Genomic DNA, 17885 nt, shown 5'->3' with positions numbered 1-17885 from the left:
TCAGAAAACATGCAATTTTCGCAAAACTGGGGTTGTTACCTGAATTAAAATTAAAGCAGTTTTAACTTTGAGATAAAAACTGTATGCAAGTTTTTAAATGGGCTACGTATTCATCAGTACGTGCTATGGAAGTGTATTTTTCTGTTTCTTTCTTTCATTTCGTTTATCAATTCAAATCATTGTTGCATCGCAGCTTAGGACAACTGTAGAAAATTCTCATTTTTCAGAGTTATTGTTGTAGGTCTAATTAGTTAGTTTTCGCTTAATTTTTGCAAACAGTTTTAACAATTCAAAATTTATGTTCTTTTTTCTTTCATTTTTTTGCATGGTGTTTATATAAAAAATGGCTAAAAATTGAAACCGCCCTGCGGAGTTCCGACATCAGTATTGAACGCGTATTGATTTCCGTCTACCGAAGGTGCTACACGGGAATCCTCTTCTTCATTACCAAAATATTGTTCGATAATGTAAAATGATTTATGATAAATATCGCGATTTTCATGCGACTGTAAATATTCAATCTTATCCAAACCTATCGAAAAAAATTAGACAAAAGTAAAATTACGAGCTTTTAGAAAATAATGTAAAACAAATACCACCACATTCTTCGATAGTCATCGCATAAGGATTTGGTCGGGCAGAGAATTTTTCACCAGCCTTTAAAATGTTTTCTAACGCATTTAAAGCCACTTGAACGATATCAGAATCGACCACCGTTAAAAATTCGCACATACGTGGTATACAACCAACGTGAACCTTTCAAAGTAAGCCATACGTATAAGTAAATTTTAAAGTAATTGCTGTTAAATTCAATTTACTAACCAGATATCTAATTTGCTCGGCTGTTCCACTGCTTGTAGCATTGGTTATGGCCCAGGCAGCTTCTTTTTTCGTTTTAAAATCGGAAGATTGCATAATTTTTATTAAAATTGGAAAAATATTCGCGTCAATAACAGCTTGAATTTGTTGCCGATTACCCGCCGCAATATTCGAAATCGTCCAACAAGCCTCTTTTTTAATTGTATCCATCGGAGAAGTCAGCAAATTGCTAATGCACGGTAAAGCGTTGCAATTGAGTATAACTTGCGTCTGAACATCATCGCCGGTAACAATATTGCCTACAGCACGTAAAGCAGCGGTTACTACATTATTTTGGGAATGCCTGGAGAGTGAAAATATTTTTATAAATTTTTACTCTTTCGGTTTTATACAAAATTCAGTTAAACTTACATAAGCAATTCAACCAAACGGCGACAAACTCCAGCGTCTATAACCGCTTGTATTTTATCGTTAGGTCCATCGGAGAGGTAGCTTATAGCCCAACAAGTATCACTTAATACATCGGTATCAGTATGATTAAGTAGACGAGCCAATATCGGCAGACCGTGAACAATTTTAGAAAAATCAGCAGAAGGATTTTTACCGCGACAAAGATTTGACAAAGTCCATACCGCATTCCGTATCATTGTTAAACTTTCAGTATTACTCAGGACGCTAACCACATAAAAAAGATTTCTTTAATTAAATCTAAAATCCAAAACTAAGATTAACTTACTGCAGCAACGGCTTCATTATACCCAGATTTAATAAATGATCTCTACAAGCTGGGGAGTCCCCAGCTATGTTACCTAAAGCCCATACAGCTTGTTCTTGCACTTCGTCGTGCGGACTGGAAAGTAATTCAATAAATATAGGCACTGCGCCCGCTTCTATGACAATTTTCGTTTGTTGTGATGTACCTGATGCTATATTTGTCAGTGTCCAAGCAGCTTCAAACTAAACAATGGAATAATGTTAAAAAACCGAATCTCCAAAATTTTTATATATTGTATGTAATTTACTTGTAAAGAAGCATTAGAGTTATTTTTCAGAAAGTGCACAAAACGTGGTACGATTCCTTTTTGTATGACTTCTTCAATTGGCGGATTTGGGTCACGAGACAACAGCTTGCGAAATTTTTGCGTAGCTTCCAGTTGAAAGCTTTCCATGTCGCTATATAATTGGTCGATCATTTCTTTACTAATTATTGTGTTAGTGTCGCTGGAGTTTATCTGGTGACTGTTCGGATACTGTTGATTGGGCATTGTTTGGGATGGTAGACTTGAATTCATATGAAACGGCTGTGGTTGTTGTTGGAGGTGATGTTGATTCATTAAATTTTGTTGTTGGGTTGATAGATTGAACGAATCTGCAGGTTGTGTAATTTCCGTTGGTAACTGTTGCATTTCCGACTCCTAAACAAAAATAATTGAAAAGCTAAGCTTATTTAGATGAATTTCATAAATATTACCTGCATTATGTCATTATCCACGTGATTGGCATTACCACTTGACGAATCAAAAATTACGTTGCGTCTTTTTGTTAATTGTTGCTCCCGTTTCTGTTTCCGTATCTGTATACCCTCTTCCTCTCGACGCCTACGCATTTCGCTTGAGTCCAAGCCTGCATTTTTGTAGCGATGCCTGTGTGTGGTAGACATGTCTGCAATGGAAGTTTTTTTAGTTTGTTAGTCCTAGTAAGGGCGTGGTTATTTCAGTGTACATATATAACTTTAAAGTTATTTATATATAAATATATATATATATATATATATATATATATATATATATATGTATATAACACATGCATACGTAAAACACTGATATGCATATATGCATACATATATTATTTATGTATATATATATATATACATATATATACGTTTATATTGGAGCTATCTAATTCTAAGCAATAAATGGGTTTCTTTCGAACACAAAAATCAGTTGCGAAAGAAACTTTTACTTTTCATCCCTATCAATTTTTTCTCTTGTGTAGTCAAGCATGCTTAACACACGCATACAAACACGAATGCGAAAGTCTGTTGCTGCACAAGTACACACACTTTTATTGCCGTTACGTATCCTACCCCTGCCTGTTTTACAATTCCATATAATCTGATCGAAATTTGTCACCATTTTCGCTCATTACATTTTCAGGGAATATTAAAAAATCTTGATATGCACGCGCCAGCAGCGTAGAACTTATGAATTTTTCTATTTAATATTTTTTTTCTTAATTTTGTCAAATAAATTACCTATTTAAATAATTTGTGCTGATTTTTTATTTTCTAATAAAATACATATATCCAACACTCAGTTTTTTTTACTGCTTAGGGATTGTGAATACCTCAAGATAGGGTAGATCAATAGACTTGTACTTTCAAGGGATACTGTCAAAATTCGTATCTGTAGGCTTACAGTGTTCATTTTCATTTCCCAATTTAGCGTTTCAATAGTTTAGAAAATGAATGTCTTAGAGATTTTGTTAGATACATCAAGCAAATTTACGTGTTTTATACGTTATAAACGAAAACAAAATGATAAGCAATAGGAATAGGAATAAAAATATAACAGGAAAGATGGCGACAGAGATGCATTTCCCTATACAAGTTTTACATATTCAACAGCTTATCACATATTTTTATTAAATTATGTCCTTTAAGAAAGACATACAAAATATTACCAAGCTTGAAGCTTGTGAGCAATATAAAATCTTAAAAAACAACTTATCTAATTTCAATGGACCCCTAACGGAGGAGGCTCGTAAACAAGATATTATAAATCTACTACACGAATATAATGAAATTAAAGACGTCTGTCAAAACGTCTTAGGAGTATTAGCCAATCTGGAACAACGCACCATTAAACAAATGCATCTATTACATGGTTTACCTCTTAACGAATAAGCAATAAAAGCTCGAGATTTTGAGGATACATTGACATTATTTATTTCTCAGGAAATAGAAAATAGAATTATAAAAAAACTTGAGAAAACTTCTTGCACATTACATAAGAATGAATAAAATAATGGTTTTTTACTTTTTCTAATTTGTTAAGAAAACTAAATTTCTATTGCGAAAAGCGATAATTAAGTCTTCGCAACTGCAAAAGGATATCCGAGTAAATTGGCATCATAAGACTGAGGGACCGGCTTGGAAAAAGATTCTACAGCGTTCATTAAATGCTTTGTAGGAGCGTTCTTTAACAATATCTTCAACATTTAATTCAGACTGTAGTACGCGCAGCTAGAGAAGGCATGGATTACAGCTTAATATAAAAGAAAAATTATTTAAACTGCCAATTACTACCTTCCTCTGTTCGGATTTAAACTTTTTATCTATTTCAATGTCATTGGGGTTAGTATCACGTTTCTCCCGAAGACTTTTTAATGTTTCAGCTGATACCAAAATACAATTGCGTATGGCTTCTTCACGTTTTTCATGTCCAGTTCTTAAATGACCATACAAATCGCGACAAGTCTTTTCACGATCTATTTGTCCCTTAAATGACTCGGTAGGCAAGGAAGTATTTAACGCATATATTATTTTATCATCGATATCTCGCATCTTCTTTAAAGCCTCCTGTGAAATGTTACGACATTATTTAAGTGCACAGTATTAGTATAATTTCACGACTTACTTGGAAACCCATGAAATCATTGCAAGAAGATATGGACATTATTTAATAAAAAATTTATAAAATTCTACGTCTAGATGTAAAGAATTTCACTTAAATAAAATATGAAAAAAATACCAAGAACAGCGGCAAAAATAAATTCCGAAATGTCAAATATTTATTAACGTAACCTCAATATTTACTAAACAAGAAAGAGAAGTTAACAAACTAGTTTCAACTAAATTTAAGATACCACGAAAATACCGATTGCACATCTCGTAAATTCTTCTATTCTACGATATTCGTATTATATTTACCAATTAACATTTACCTTATAAAAATTTATGTATAGGATTACCATTTTAATAACATATATTTAATAATTATCTACATATTAGTAATAGCTTTAGGCGCCTTACATTAGTCAATTCTCATAATAATGAAAATCTTTTAGCCAGTCAAATTTCAAACTGCATGTAAACATTTCGTTCAACTATTTATAATATAAAATTGGTTAAGACAAAATTATATGTGCATAGGTGTGAATTTTAAATAGTTTAGTTCGTAACAGCAGAACCACTGCTGAAAGATTTCATTAACTGATAGCATTCTTTTAATTTACGTTTGTCACCAACTTTCTCCAAAGTTTTGGCTGCTTCGGCCAGCATACCGGCTCGCTCTCCCGGTGAACAAAGCAAAGCTGATGGTAAATACTTGCAAGCAACATACATAGCGGCAGCCCTTTCACGTTCGCCGTACTCAAGATTGTGATTTCTGTCTTTACTTCCACAAATTAGCGATGAACGTACATGTCGGTAGCGTAGGCTGCGATCTAAAAGTTGCTGAGTTGGACCTGGTGAGGCGCCAGCCATCAAGCGACATACAGCCTCATAGAGATAAATACGCGACTGACAGCTCTAAAAAGTTGAATTTTTGTTTTTTCTGATCTTTTCAATACAAGTTTCGAACTTCAAATTAAATTCTTATGCTCTCTACCCAAGAAGAGGAATGTTAAATTTTTATCATTTCGTTTTAAATAATTTTCAGAGACTGCAAGCACCTTAAGCGAGTCGGCTATGTCCCGCCCATTCGCTGATTGTTGTTTAAACTTCTACTGCTTCAAAAACTGAGACAGTACCGAAATTTAACTTCAATGAGTGCATGGTTGAACTGAACAAATTACGTCAAAAATATGGTTGTGCAACAACCTATACTCTATGGCAGCTATCGCCTGTAAATGGACCCAAATATTATTAGATCCCTAATTAATATTCAGCCTAGAATTATGACTGAAAATTAGTCTATCTCAAAACAGTACGTCCACAAGCTGAAAAATCACTCTGAGGTTGTATGTACCAAGGATTCACAGTAAAGAGGACATAAGTTGTTTGCTTTTTTAAATTTCAATTTCAAATTCACTCTTTTTTTTACTATCAAGGCTACAAGGTTTAAATTGAATTTAAAATGAAATTCAATTTATTTTAATTTGAAGTTTAAAACTTGTGCTATAATTGTTTAAATAGATATATACCGGTATAAATTCAACAATGTTGCGTAGAGAATTCAAATCCGCTTGGAATTTTTCCAAAACTTTACCAGGGACTTGATAATAACCATCGTCGTCTAGTGACATATATTCCGATTCCCATACCTCGGTGCGGGTCTCCAAAATCCAATCACAAGTAAGCAATTGGAAAAGCTAAGAAATTTGGTTAATGCATTTAAAATGCTTCAAAAGTCCAATATTTTTTATACTACAAATTTATTCGACTTTTGAGTTATTATACTATGATTGGTTGATATTTGATATTAACAAAGTTTGCATTGCAGAAGTATTGGCCGACTTCTTCCTTATAACACGGACAATGCGACTACAATGCACCTTTGTAATTATATCTGGTCCAGAAAGATAATCTGAAACTCAAAATATTGTTGAATAAATTTAAGAATAAAAAAAATTACCAGTTTAATGCCTCTATTTTTAATTATTTTGTTAACCGTTAAGCATTCCTGCAAATAAGCGCTCGATTCATCGCAAATATTCATTATGGCTTGCTTTTGGCAACTTTCCAAAACCCGACCGCTATTCCTGAGTTTTAAAAAAATTTAAATGTTTAAAAATAAAATAAATAAAAATATATGGTGATATCCATTGATTAAACAGTCAGTTACTTCATTAGGATCATTTTAGCTTTTATTATGGCGTATAAAGCTTTCGGCAAATGATCACCGTGGTCAGCTAATAGTTTGGGCAGCATTTTAACATTGTCCAAGTGTTTTTCAATCGCGGCATCTTCACCCATAAACCAATGTACAGCCAATTCCAATACACTGCACCACCATACAACTATAATATCGTTATTCTCTGTCGACAATGTGTCACGCAAAAGGGAGGTATATTTCAAGACGTTCCTAACTATGGTGCCACTAACTGCAGAAGTGCCAGATTCATTGCTATTGTTTGTAATATTTTTAAGTTCGGACCGTTTCGATGAAGATTTAATGTTTCCTGCACCTAAAAGACATTCTATTGCACGCAATAGCAAATGTTCCCGATAATTCTGAGAAACAATCATATTATTTGTCAACTTTACTTATCACGTAAGGTTTTAAATTGTTTTAAGTTAATACCTTAATGACATACGACATAGGATCAGCCGGGTTTTTAAGCTGTGCAAACATAGATGAACTATCCTTGCTTTCCATAGCCGTTTCAACAAAATCAAAATCATGAGTTATGAAATATCGATAAGCATAAGCCGTAAATAAGCAGTGAGTGTTTTTGGCGTGGTCTTGAATTTTAGCGTTTTCACTTTTGGCCCGACTTATAAAATAACGTCCGAAAAATTTCAAATACTTCGGATAGCTTTGTTTTACACGTAAAGCTGACGTAATATATATGTCTGCTAATTCATCGGGTGTTAAGATATTGGACGCTACCTCTGTCATATTGATTGCGTACAAAGCCATAACCAAACCATGGGAATCGTTAATATTTGACGTCAGATGTAATTGATTCAAACGATTAAAAATTAAAGCCAATTCTCGGGCTGAAGCTAAGGCCTCTTTACGCTGGTCGTCCGTACAAAATAATCCACCAGCTCTGCGTGACAAAATTCGTCCAATCCAAAGTCGATGGAAAAATAAACGAATAAACTGCCAAGAAGTTAAAGAAAATGATTCTAACCGTGTGGCCGGTAAGTTAATGCCAAAAATTTGCAGGCAACGTAAGTATTCAGCGTAAGCTTTTTTAAAATTACCCTGGATTTAAAAAAAACTTTACAAATTTCTCAAACTCTGATAATATAACTGTAGAAGTACCGTTGCAAAGTGATGTTCCGCTAGTTTTTTATGTCTCCAGTAAGCTTCAGAAGCTTTGGTTTCTGAGCCTAACAAGGGATCTCCGTACACCAATAATTTAATCATGCAAATCAACATTACCATTAAGTTAATTGTCCATAAAATTAATGACGAAGTAGAAGTACCCCAAAACATAGAACTATCACCTAGTAAAAAGAGAAAAGATACAAACATTTATGCCTCCGAAAGTATTCATATTAATTACTTTTCTCCTCAATAGATAATATGCTTCTACGCTGTCCAATTAAATCATTCTCGTCGTATTCGAAAATCCCTTCTATATTTGGGGAGCGAAGGAAATCTTTAAAGGGATTTACGGCCAAAATAGCAAACATAAAAATGCATAAACCCAAACGCGAATGTGTTGCCATTCCCTGCATGGTTTTTGGTAAAATTTCCATCTCATCTTTAACACTTGCAGTGCTTTGGTTACTGCTGTTGCTGCTATTGGAATTGCAACCATCATATGGAGAGGGTGGTAAAGAAATATCCGAATGCGGCGGTGAAAGAGAATGATCAGATGCATCACTACGCGGCGGAGTCATTAAAGGCTGTTTACCATACATAAGCAATTCTTCAGCCGGAGTGGTCTTACGTTTCTTACGAATTACAGAAGGTTGCAACAAATCCTGAACTTTGCAGCCATCCCGTGACATCAATTCACCTTGCAAACGCTGCACTTCCAATTTTAACTCGTAATTTTGACGTTGCAAATCACGTATTTTTTCAACGGACTTTCGCAACACTGCTGATTTATTGAGTTTAGCAGCCTCACCAACCACTAGATTCTTGAGTTCAGTGATTTTATCGTTGATTGAGGTCCGATATCGCCTTTCGATAGCATTATGAGCTGATCGCTTCACTTCCTTAATCTTGGGCGGTGCACGACTAATCAGCAATTTATTTTCCGAACTGGTAGAGGCTGTAGAACTAGTGGCAGGGCTACCTTTCGTCGTAGTTTTCACAGGCTCAAGAACGACCGGTATATGAGAAGTCAAGATAGCTGTGCCGTTTGCTGTTGCATACATAACTGTGGGATTTGCCTGTATAATTACTTGAGATTGAGCAGAAGCATTTCCGGGATATTGTTGTGATGGTGTGGATAAAGGTGTGATAGAGGAACTGTTACACTAACAATACAAACAAAAGGCATAATAATGAAGAATCGGCTGTTTACTTTTGTTTTTACTTAGTTGAAAAAAACGTTACATTCGATTTGGGCCGAATATGTAAGTTGCCAAATGCATTTTTGTAAGACCACCGCGGGCGGGCCGCCGCCGCCCTCCCTCCACCTCTTTCTAGAAGTGTAAGAAGGTGAGATAAAGATGAGTTCTTGGCGCAAAATGTTATAAAGGAAAATGTCAGAACTTTGCACGCGAAGCCAAAAACTCTACCACGGCTAGATGATAATTTGAGCGAAACATGAATGCTAGTACTTGTTGGCAATTGTGCGTAGATATATGAATAGATATAGCTTGTTTCCAAAATTAAACGTTAGATAATGATACGAAACACTGGCGTTTTCAAACGTAGCAGAATAGACGGACAAACAGACATCGTTGAATCTAATTAAATTTTGCAGATCAGGCGCCTTCAAGGCATATTTTTAAGTTTGACAAACAATCGGCAGGTGTAACGCTTTTGGTGGGTATACAATATTGCTTACGCTAATTGCAGATGGCGCTTGTACAATGGTATGTTGCGATTCCGATGCTTGTTTTTCATTTTTTCCATTGATGCTAGTAAGCATCGTATTTGTATTCATTACCGTTCCTATCCCTTGAGCGGTTAAAATCTGCGGCATTGGTTTCAAGTTCTTTGTGCATTCCTTTTGATTAGGTATTGTTGTTGCTGTCGTCGTCGATGCAGGAGTTAAAGAACCGTTGCTAATGGTTGACGTGTTAACCGTAATCTGAGAATCTTTTCCCAGAGTTTGGTTTGTAGTTAGCGTGTTGGGCGCAGTTTGCAGAATAAAATTATTACCAACAATATTTGTTGGCCCAGCGGTCGATGTACTAGTTCCGTACAATATTGGGGGTAATACAGGTGTTGTCGTAGCTAATTGATTAATCTGTATCGGTGTTGATTTAGGTGAATTACACTGTAACATGATATTGCCAGAAATTGAGGCATCCATTTGTTTGGAAGGACGCGGTGAATATTGGGGTTGATGCTTATTTAGCTCACTGTGAGTTGTAGTCAGATTATGGGTCATTAGATTTGACGGCAATGCTGTAGAATGAATGGGACTTGCCACAGGTGGCACGGGACTGAAGTTAGAAGCCATCATAGGATCAGAAGATATCAGTGGCTTATACACAGCAGATGGCATAGAAGATGAATATAGAGTAGTAGCAGATTCTTGTTTGACAAGCTGTTCGAGAGTTAAATGTTCTGATTTAATAGACTGACCGGCCAAAGAACAATCTATAGAACCCAAAAGATCGTCCGACAATTGAACTTTATCCATATCGTCCAAAAAGTTTTTTAACATATCTGTAGAAAATAATAACATGAACATAATTAAAGTTTTTATCTTCAGTTTTCGACCTGCTCACCCGGAGATATCATTTCTTTGATTATAGTTAAAGCATCCTCCTCTTTAAATAACTCTAGCGAATCAACCATGCCGTTAGACATGAGATCCATATCAAGTGATTGATCCATATCCATGATTCCCCTGATGTTAACCAAAATATATTCGCTTCGTCACCAAAAATAAATTCGTTTAATATTTCTATTCAAAAGAAATTTTAGGCGCATAATTACTTATTTTAATTATTTATTTAAACAAATTTTTTTCAATGTTTTTTCAGTACGCAGATGAAGTAATCTCGCTGTTCTCACTTTAAACTACGATTTATATCACAAATTAATTTCTTTATACTAAATGCATATGTTACGAACTACGAAATATTCAAAACATAAACAATTGTAACAAATGTACAGATAGATATGCGAAGTATACGATTGAGGGAACGAAGCGCTGTAAAGAGTGCTGGTGTAGTAACAACCAATCAATGCTCGCTATTTGATCATACGATGTGACGTCACGACAAATTAAAAACTAAGCAGTGTATTAAAACTACGAAAATGCAATTCAAATGTCCTCGCTTTAGTAATTTTAAAAACATCTTGCTTATCACAAAAATATGCAATATCTCAATTACCTTTTTACTTTAATTTATGATTTATTTAGTATCATATTTTTTAGAACAATTTATATAATTTCACATTTTTGCAATCATTTGCTTCGGTGTATTCTTTTGATTTTTAGCATGCAGTTACTTTTGACTCTTCAAACTCTGTTCGAACTGAGATTGTATTTTATGTCTAATTAAACGAAATGTACAAAATATTAATCGCAATTGCATGAGTTTTCTTTTTTCTTTTTGCTTTACGAAAGAAACTTCTCACAATATTATCACCATGGTCTTCATATTTTATGTGAAAAGTATTGCCAGTTTTCGCAAGTTATCAATTCGTATGGGGACATTATTACCCTAAAAAAAACTGAAAAAGATTTTAAGCTTCACATGTTTTAATATATATATATGTATATTTAATTAGTTGCAGCGGAAGATTTTTTTATTGAATTTTTACGGTTGGGATCGTGTATTTTTTGGGCATGACTAGATCCGAGTAGCTGATCATAGAACACAAACAAAAGCAAATTTTTAAGTTGCTTTTCGTATTTCCATTTACGGACTTGGATCATGTTTTAAATGCTAGATAATCATTCAAAAGAAGAAACCATGTATCCTTCCTCTATATATTTAAAGGAAAAAAGGGCTCAATGTAATTGTTTTTGATTTTGATCTCTAATGCTTTATTTAGGAATCTTTGCTTGATTTTGACGAGTTGATTTCCTTCACATAATGGTGCGTTATTAAGGTTTTCGGATTAATAAATATCTAGTGGTAAACACAATGAGAAGACGCGTCAACATATCATTTTGTAAGTAAAAATAATATCGATCTAAATATAAACAAAAATAAATGGTTTGAGAATAAAAACTAAACAAATCACCATAAGTGTAAACAACGAAAAATTAATGTAAAAGAAAATTAGATTTCCAATAATTGAGATAAAGAATAAAAAATTGAATTTAAAGGAAGGCACATAGCGATGGACTTCACTGTTGCAGTTACTTTAAGTGAAGGAATTGCTTATAAGTTTTGATTTGAAAAACGTATTTTAAATTGAAAATTAATTGTATCTGTTGCTCCTTTTGTATACCCTACAATATAAGATTGAATATAAATCAAAATTTCAAATCGAATAACATAATAAAAACTTAAATCAGTAAAAAATAAACTTAAATTAGATAAATAACTTCTAAATTTATAATAAATTGTCTCTATTTCTCTTCTGCTTTTTATTTTATTTGCTTATACACTTACAAAAACATATGATTGTTCAAATCCCACAAAGACTCGTTAAAGTCGGCAAACTTGCAATATCATCCTGTAAATATGAAAAACACCATGCTGTTCAGTCCTAAATGTATCATTTCTGTTGTGTAAAAAATTGCAAATCGTCAAGATAAAAAGTAGTATTTCTTTAAAAAACGAAGTTATCATAGCTTTTAACATAATTAAAACTACATAATTTCTTTTTTGTAAATAATATGATTTGGAAGACATTGAGAGATGGGTTTAATCTTTCTAACGTTGCAGCTTGCATGCCAAATTTCCTGCTGAATTCACTAAATGCACTGCTTATATATGGCGTTAACTAGATTTCTTTTTCGAGTTTTGCCTCGAACTTTCTTACGGTTTGCATAAGTATTGGTTGTACAGAGCTGCGTTTATAAAAGAAGAAATCTGTAAATTGAAAGTAAAATAAATTTCAAATAAAATTGTTTCCTTACAAACAGCTAAACCAGAACAAAAATTTTAAATTTGTGAAAGGTAGGTAAATGAACTCATTTTTATTTTGGTTTTTGAGAAAATTGTCCAATTAATACTTTTAATTTGCGAAAGTTTGCAATCAATTGTATATCGTTAATCCTTCCATACGTGATCGTATATTGTGGGTAACATTGTATAATAAACACTCATCACACCCCCGCATATATTGATCTTATCGGCAACAGACCTAATCCATTTTACTACATCAAACAAAAAATGTTGCTGTTGTACAACAAACGATTATTGAAATAATCTTAATATTTGTTGAAGCAATTGGCTTCATAACAAATGTGCATTATAACTTCGTGTTATGTTTTTCACAATTCGATTAGATTATGTCAACTATATACAAGTATGAGTGGGATTCCCCGAGCTATGCATAGAGTAAAGATATAATATATTTTTTACACAATTTAGTTTAGTTTTTCAAAGTATAATTCGCTTTTTATATTATATTTAATGAATTGTGAGCACCAAATAAATTCTTAAGTGAACTCTAACAAAAATTCTTTAATATTATTTATTATACTTTTAAATTGCTTTTTTAGATCTGGAATTAACCCGTTTTTTTTTTTTTATTTAGCCAATATCTTTTTTACACGATTCTTTACACGAATTTTTTGGGAACGTACCATTTTTGCGCGTCCACACATAACATTTTGTTGATAAAGTCTGCTATCGCAGGTAGTAAACTTTTGATTTCCTGGATTAAGGCATCTTATTTTAACGACAGTGCCGACGTTTCGCTAGAGGTCTGGCAATTGAGCGAACAAGTGCGGAAGTAAGAACCTGCATAACTTTTCCATTTTAAAGGTTGAATTAAATGTATTGATATAAAAAATATAAAAAATAAATCCGTTTTCAGATATTCTGTGAAAATTAAAAAATTGGCTTATATTTATATAATATAAATATAGGATTGATTTGCAATTCATTTCAAAATATTACACATTCTTTATAGGTAAATTCATATGTTAATGTATTAATGTATTATATGAAATAAAGATAAAATGATATATATATATATTCAGTGCTGAAGTCCATAATTCAAAATTTTTCTAAGAAACTAATACATAAAATTACATGAAGTAAATGAAATCATTTCACTGTATTAGAAATTTTACACAATTTTCTTTTGAACTATGTTTGTGTGATTTTCTTATTGATTGTATCATCGTAAACAAACAAACGCCAAGTTTACCCTTTATTTTCCCACTATTTATTCGAAATTTATTTCGAATGACGAAAGCCATACATAGCACTTAACTGAATAGCTTTCAATGTACGCTGTGCAAATGAGAGCTAGTTAACTAAAAGATACATAATCAGTGCCTAAGACTGTCACATTTTAAGAGTCGAATTAAGTTTTTCTGCATTTTTAACGAATTTAAAAGTCCCTTTCTGTAGATTGATTTCCATTTCCGTCGTCGAATTGTAATAATAAGACAGGTAGACGGAAAAATATTTTGATTTACGATTTTAATGGCTTACGATAACCTGAAAATGGTTGCAATTAAGCACATGATAACTATAAATGTATGGCAAGCATATTTTTCTTGACTATAACGGAAGTAGCCATTTTATTTGTAAACAAGGATAGGTATTCACAGCATGCATATTGTATTCACTTGCTCTAGCGTTAATTATAGTACCAAAGTGACCGAAATTTATCATGTTTAGCAGGCCATGATTTTTACGTCATTCGAGTAAGATCTGGAAAAGAAACATCAGCATAGCGGAAAAAAAGGATTTGGGAGTGATTTTCTTACCATCCATCACTCAAGAACAAGAACGGAGTAATTGAAAGAGTCCCAAAAACATCAGACAACATCAATAGACATTTTGTAAAGCTCACAACGAAATCGGTGAAAATACCCTTCAATCTGGTAAAGCGTGATAAACGTAATACTTAAAGCAGAAAAGGCCAAAGAAAGTTTGTAGAAAAATTCTCCTCAGCTTTCTAAATTGAAGGATTAATAAAGAAAATGGAAGACTCGAAGCTCCAGGAGCAGCAACAACAATCGCAAGACTCCCCTCAAGGCGATACTGTTCCCGTAAAGCAGCCACCGCCTGTCAAGGAAGTAATTGGTAAGTACAAAAAATAGTGCATATTTTAGGTTAATGTGATGCGCGTTTTCGCGTTTTGTTTGATTGATAATTACATGAACGTATGCAATAAATATGCAGTAACAATTCCTTTTTGGGGGTAGCCGTTTAAGATAGATAAAAATGAAAGGCCCTAAAATAATTGTGCACCGCCATTTTGTGAAATAAAAAAAATAATTGGTCATCACCTACTACATATAAAAACTTGGGGTATATTTCATATATGATGTATCGTGAACATCAAAAACAATAGAATACGTTGTAGACAAAGTCAGAAAAAAGTGAGACCGGTGTCTCGACCTCAAAATATCAACATAAACGCACGCAAAGACATATGCTTGCACGAGCAACTACAAAACACGGTGTGAGTTTGCATATTTGCAATAAAATTTCCCCCCAACTTTTATTACAGCAAACATTGTATGTATTCTTGCATTTCAAGTATTCATGAGTCAATTGTATTTTAAATATTTTATAGCAAGTTAAAGCAGCGTCGTACAGTAAATGCGCAATTTCTGAACAAATTTAATTTGTATTTTAACTCATCTTCCACTATGCAATGATTAATAATATATATTTCTTGATTTTTATCTATTATTAGACATTATTTTCTTTCTTATCACTTGCCATTTCCCTTTTATTTTTTTATTGTTCTTGAACTCTTTTTGTAGCTACGAAGGTAACCGGTACCGTTAAATGGTTCAATGTTAAAAGCGGTTATGGTTTCATTAATCGTGACGACACCAAGGAAGATGTATTCGTCCATCAGAGCGCCATTGTCAGGAATAATCCTAAGAAGGCTGTACGTTCTGTTGGTGACGGTGAAGTCGTCGAATTTGATGTAGTCATCGGCGAGAAAGGCAATGAGGCTGCTAATGTCACCGGACCTTCTGGAGAACCGGTACGCGGTAGTCAATTTGCTGCCGACAAGCGTCGCAGCTATCGCCCATGGGCTAAGAAAAATCGTCGCAAACGGCAGCAACCTGGCGGCGGCAATCAACTGCAGCAACAACCTCAGGATGGTCATGGACAAATTCAAAACGATGATCAAGGTCACGATGTCGGGCAACAACAACAACAGCCGCAAAGGCAACAACGCAACTTTAGACGTGGCGGTGGCCGTGGTCGCGGCCGACGCTTTAGAAACTACTACCCCCGCAATCAGCCAAGACGTCCTGTCGGTGGTGATGGAGGTATGTCAAGTGGTGATGGTGGCCCCGATCAGAACGCTGACTCCATGCATCGGGGTGGTGATGGTCAAGGACAGCCAATGCGACGCGGTGGATCACAACGACGTTTTTTCCGTCGTAATTTCAACAATCGTGGTGGACGTGGTCCGCGTAACAATGATGGTAAGCCAATATCTACATAAACGAATCTCCTATCGTATTACTTTCTTCAACAGTGAATCATTTCTCTTAGGCAACGGTGGGCAAGGTCCTCCTCGTAATAACTCTCGTCGTCCACGACGAAACAGAAAACCTAACAATGGAGGACAACCAAACAACCAACAACATCAACAGGTAAACTAAATCAGCCAATCAATCAAATAGTCAGTCAATCAGCTCCCTCATCTAATTCAGCAAAGCAGTCAAATACAGAATCTTATTTTATAAATGAAAAGCCTTATAGAACCAGGCTTCATAAAATTGTTGGTTCATTATCATTGTAAAAAAAAAAAAAAATAAAAAAAAAAAAAAAAAAAAAAAAAAAAACTGCGTTAAAAACACACATTTATCCATATTTATATTAACATCATTCGTAATAATTGTAATTTGACTGCATTAAACAACGTACGCATTTTCATGTTAATTTGCTTAACTAACAACTACAACAATCATGTTCATCTTGAAAAAATAAAATTCATTAAAAATTTAAAACTCTAACAAAAAGTATTAATCTCGATTTTATCACTACTAATTAAAAGGTTTATAAAAGAAAATGAGAAACAAAAGAGAAAGGATATTCGGCGTAGGCTGAATTATATTTAGTATCCACCACTCGCTTGCTTGACTTTGTTGTCTTTTGGCATAAATATTTAGAACCACTTATTTTATCAAAAATATTGAACCGCATTGTAACAGTCATTCACTTTTTTATCGTCTGAGGAAATATTTTTCGTCCACATTTATACTTCATACCCAATGTTATGTCTAAAGAATAATAGAAGAGAGTAGAAAAGAATGTTCAAAGAACATTGTATGGCAAGTGATGAGGAATAAATAGAAAATTTTCAAATTTTTGCCAATTGCTTGCTTGGTCTTAGATGTTTCGAATAATTTTAATTTCAATTTTGATTTAAAGATTTTAGTCGAATGTTTTGATCGAGATTTATGTACTAGAAAGAGTCCTCGATACGTTGTATCATATGTTATGCGAATTTGGCAAGTTTATATATGCGCTTGCCGTGGTGGGTATAATAATCGAAGCACAGACGAGAGTATACGTAAAAATAGTTTACACATAACCTACTAATTAATAAAATAATCTCCCACACATTTCATATAATTAAGTTTCAAGATACAAAAAGAAAAAGTAAAATCCTTATTCCTCCTTATTTTTTTATGTTTGCCACAATTTCGTTTCCACGCCAGGATGTTGGCCAGGAGTTCCAAAACACCACTACCGAGAGCAACGCTTAAACCATCAATAAAAAGTAAATTTAGTGGTGATACAAATACAACAAAAAAAAATTTCTTCTTCTCCTTCCCTATAACCAACAAGGCAAGCCAACATCTTTATCAATCACAGTCTCATTTATTTATTCTTATTATCATTTTATTTTAAACAAAAAAAAAAAAGGACTAATTGTCCATATCTGCTAGCATCTTTATAACAGCAATTTTTATACAAAAAACAAAGGCATCTCGCGACATTCTCCTTAAGATCCTTAATGTTACTTCTTTCAAAAGGGTGTGCTTTTAACATCTTGTCTTTTTTTATAATTATATCACAAAAGAAGCTCGAATCAACAAAAAGGATTAACTATTGGCATTTAAAACTTGATACCCTCTTTACCGTAAAATGAATCATATACCTTGTTTTTTTTCGAAATTTTTGTATCAAAAATATA

General features: G+C 33.6%; 5 protein-coding genes across 16 annotated transcripts; 2 read left to right on the top strand and 3 right to left on the bottom strand.

Annotated features, from left to right (window-relative positions):
- Positions 1-329: 329 nt before the first annotated feature.
- Positions 330-3329, bottom strand: LOC119637882 (importin subunit alpha-6). 8 transcript variants are annotated; one of them, XM_038034290.1, is made up of 8 exons: positions 3237-3329; positions 2291-2481; positions 1842-2234; positions 1556-1776; positions 1231-1494; positions 823-1162; positions 597-756; positions 330-532 (listed from the first exon to the last, which is right to left on the bottom strand). In XM_038034290.1, exons 2-8 carry the CDS (start codon positions 2477-2479, stop codon positions 348-350), a joined length of 1752 nt encoding a protein of 583 aa, XP_037890218.1. In that variant the 5' UTR covers positions 2480-2481; positions 3237-3329; the 3' UTR covers positions 330-347. The 8 variants fall into 8 exon arrangements, with proteins under 8 accessions (XP_037890218.1, XP_037890214.1, XP_037890217.1 ...); XM_038034286.1 differs by lacking the exon at positions 3237-3329 and adding an exon at positions 3074-3178; XM_038034289.1 differs by lacking the exon at positions 3237-3329 and adding an exon at positions 2968-3060.
- A 91-nt stretch (positions 3330-3420) lies between these two features.
- On the top strand, positions 3421-3726 carry LOC119637837 (DNA repair protein SWI5 homolog). The gene has a single exon (XM_038034195.1). The coding sequence runs from the start codon at positions 3470-3472 to the stop codon at positions 3722-3724; it is 255 nt and encodes an 84-aa protein (XP_037890123.1). The 5' UTR covers positions 3421-3469; the 3' UTR covers positions 3725-3726.
- Positions 3727-3748: 22 nt separating this feature from the next.
- On the bottom strand, positions 3749-4534 carry LOC119637836 (coiled-coil domain-containing protein 58). The gene is made up of 3 exons (XM_038034193.1): positions 4458-4534; positions 4127-4399; positions 3749-4063 (listed from the first exon to the last, which is right to left on the bottom strand). The coding sequence occupies exons 1-3, from the start codon at positions 4494-4496 to the stop codon at positions 3950-3952; spliced, it is 426 nt and encodes a 141-aa protein (XP_037890121.1). The 5' UTR covers positions 4497-4534; the 3' UTR covers positions 3749-3949.
- A 55-nt stretch (positions 4535-4589) lies between these two features.
- Positions 4590-11007, bottom strand: LOC119637834 (sterol regulatory element-binding protein 1). 4 transcript variants are annotated; one of them, XM_038034189.1, is made up of 10 exons: positions 10964-11007; positions 10352-10530; positions 9460-10289; positions 7999-8923; positions 7755-7939; positions 7065-7694; positions 6606-6994; positions 6396-6522; positions 5965-6132; positions 4590-5350 (listed from the first exon to the last, which is right to left on the bottom strand). In XM_038034189.1, the coding sequence occupies exons 2-10, from the start codon at positions 10464-10466 to the stop codon at positions 4991-4993; spliced, it is 3729 nt and encodes a 1242-aa protein (XP_037890117.1). In that variant the 5' UTR covers positions 10467-10530; positions 10964-11007; the 3' UTR covers positions 4590-4990. The 4 variants fall into 4 exon arrangements, with proteins under 4 accessions (XP_037890117.1, XP_037890119.1, XP_037890118.1 ...); XM_038034191.1 differs by having other exon boundaries at positions 10352-10497; positions 10964-11006; XM_038034190.1 differs by lacking the exon at positions 10964-11007 and adding an exon at positions 10563-10932 and having other exon boundaries at positions 10352-10497.
- A 3376-nt stretch (positions 11008-14383) lies between these two features.
- Positions 14384-17613, top strand: LOC119637919 (Y-box factor homolog). Of its 2 annotated transcripts, XM_038034363.1 has the most exons (4): positions 14391-14794; positions 15484-16164; positions 16235-16335; positions 17407-17613. In XM_038034363.1, exons 1-4 carry the CDS (start codon positions 14692-14694, stop codon positions 17452-17454), a joined length of 933 nt encoding a protein of 310 aa, XP_037890291.1. In that variant the 5' UTR covers positions 14391-14691; the 3' UTR covers positions 17455-17613. The 2 variants fall into 2 exon arrangements, with proteins under 2 accessions (XP_037890292.1, XP_037890291.1); XM_038034364.1 differs by lacking the exon at positions 17407-17613 and having other exon boundaries at positions 14384-14794; positions 16218-16322.
- The last annotated feature ends 272 nt before the right edge of the window (positions 17614-17885 follow it).

This window comes from Glossina fuscipes, unplaced genomic scaffold, assembly GCF_014805625.2.
Source record: "Glossina fuscipes isolate IAEA_lab_2018 unplaced genomic scaffold, Yale_Gfus_2 61, whole genome shotgun sequence".
Lineage (NCBI taxonomy): Eukaryota > Metazoa > Arthropoda > Insecta > Diptera > Glossinidae > Glossina > Glossina fuscipes.
Note: the sequence above shows the minus strand (reverse complement) of the source record. Positions and strands in the feature narration are given on the sequence as shown.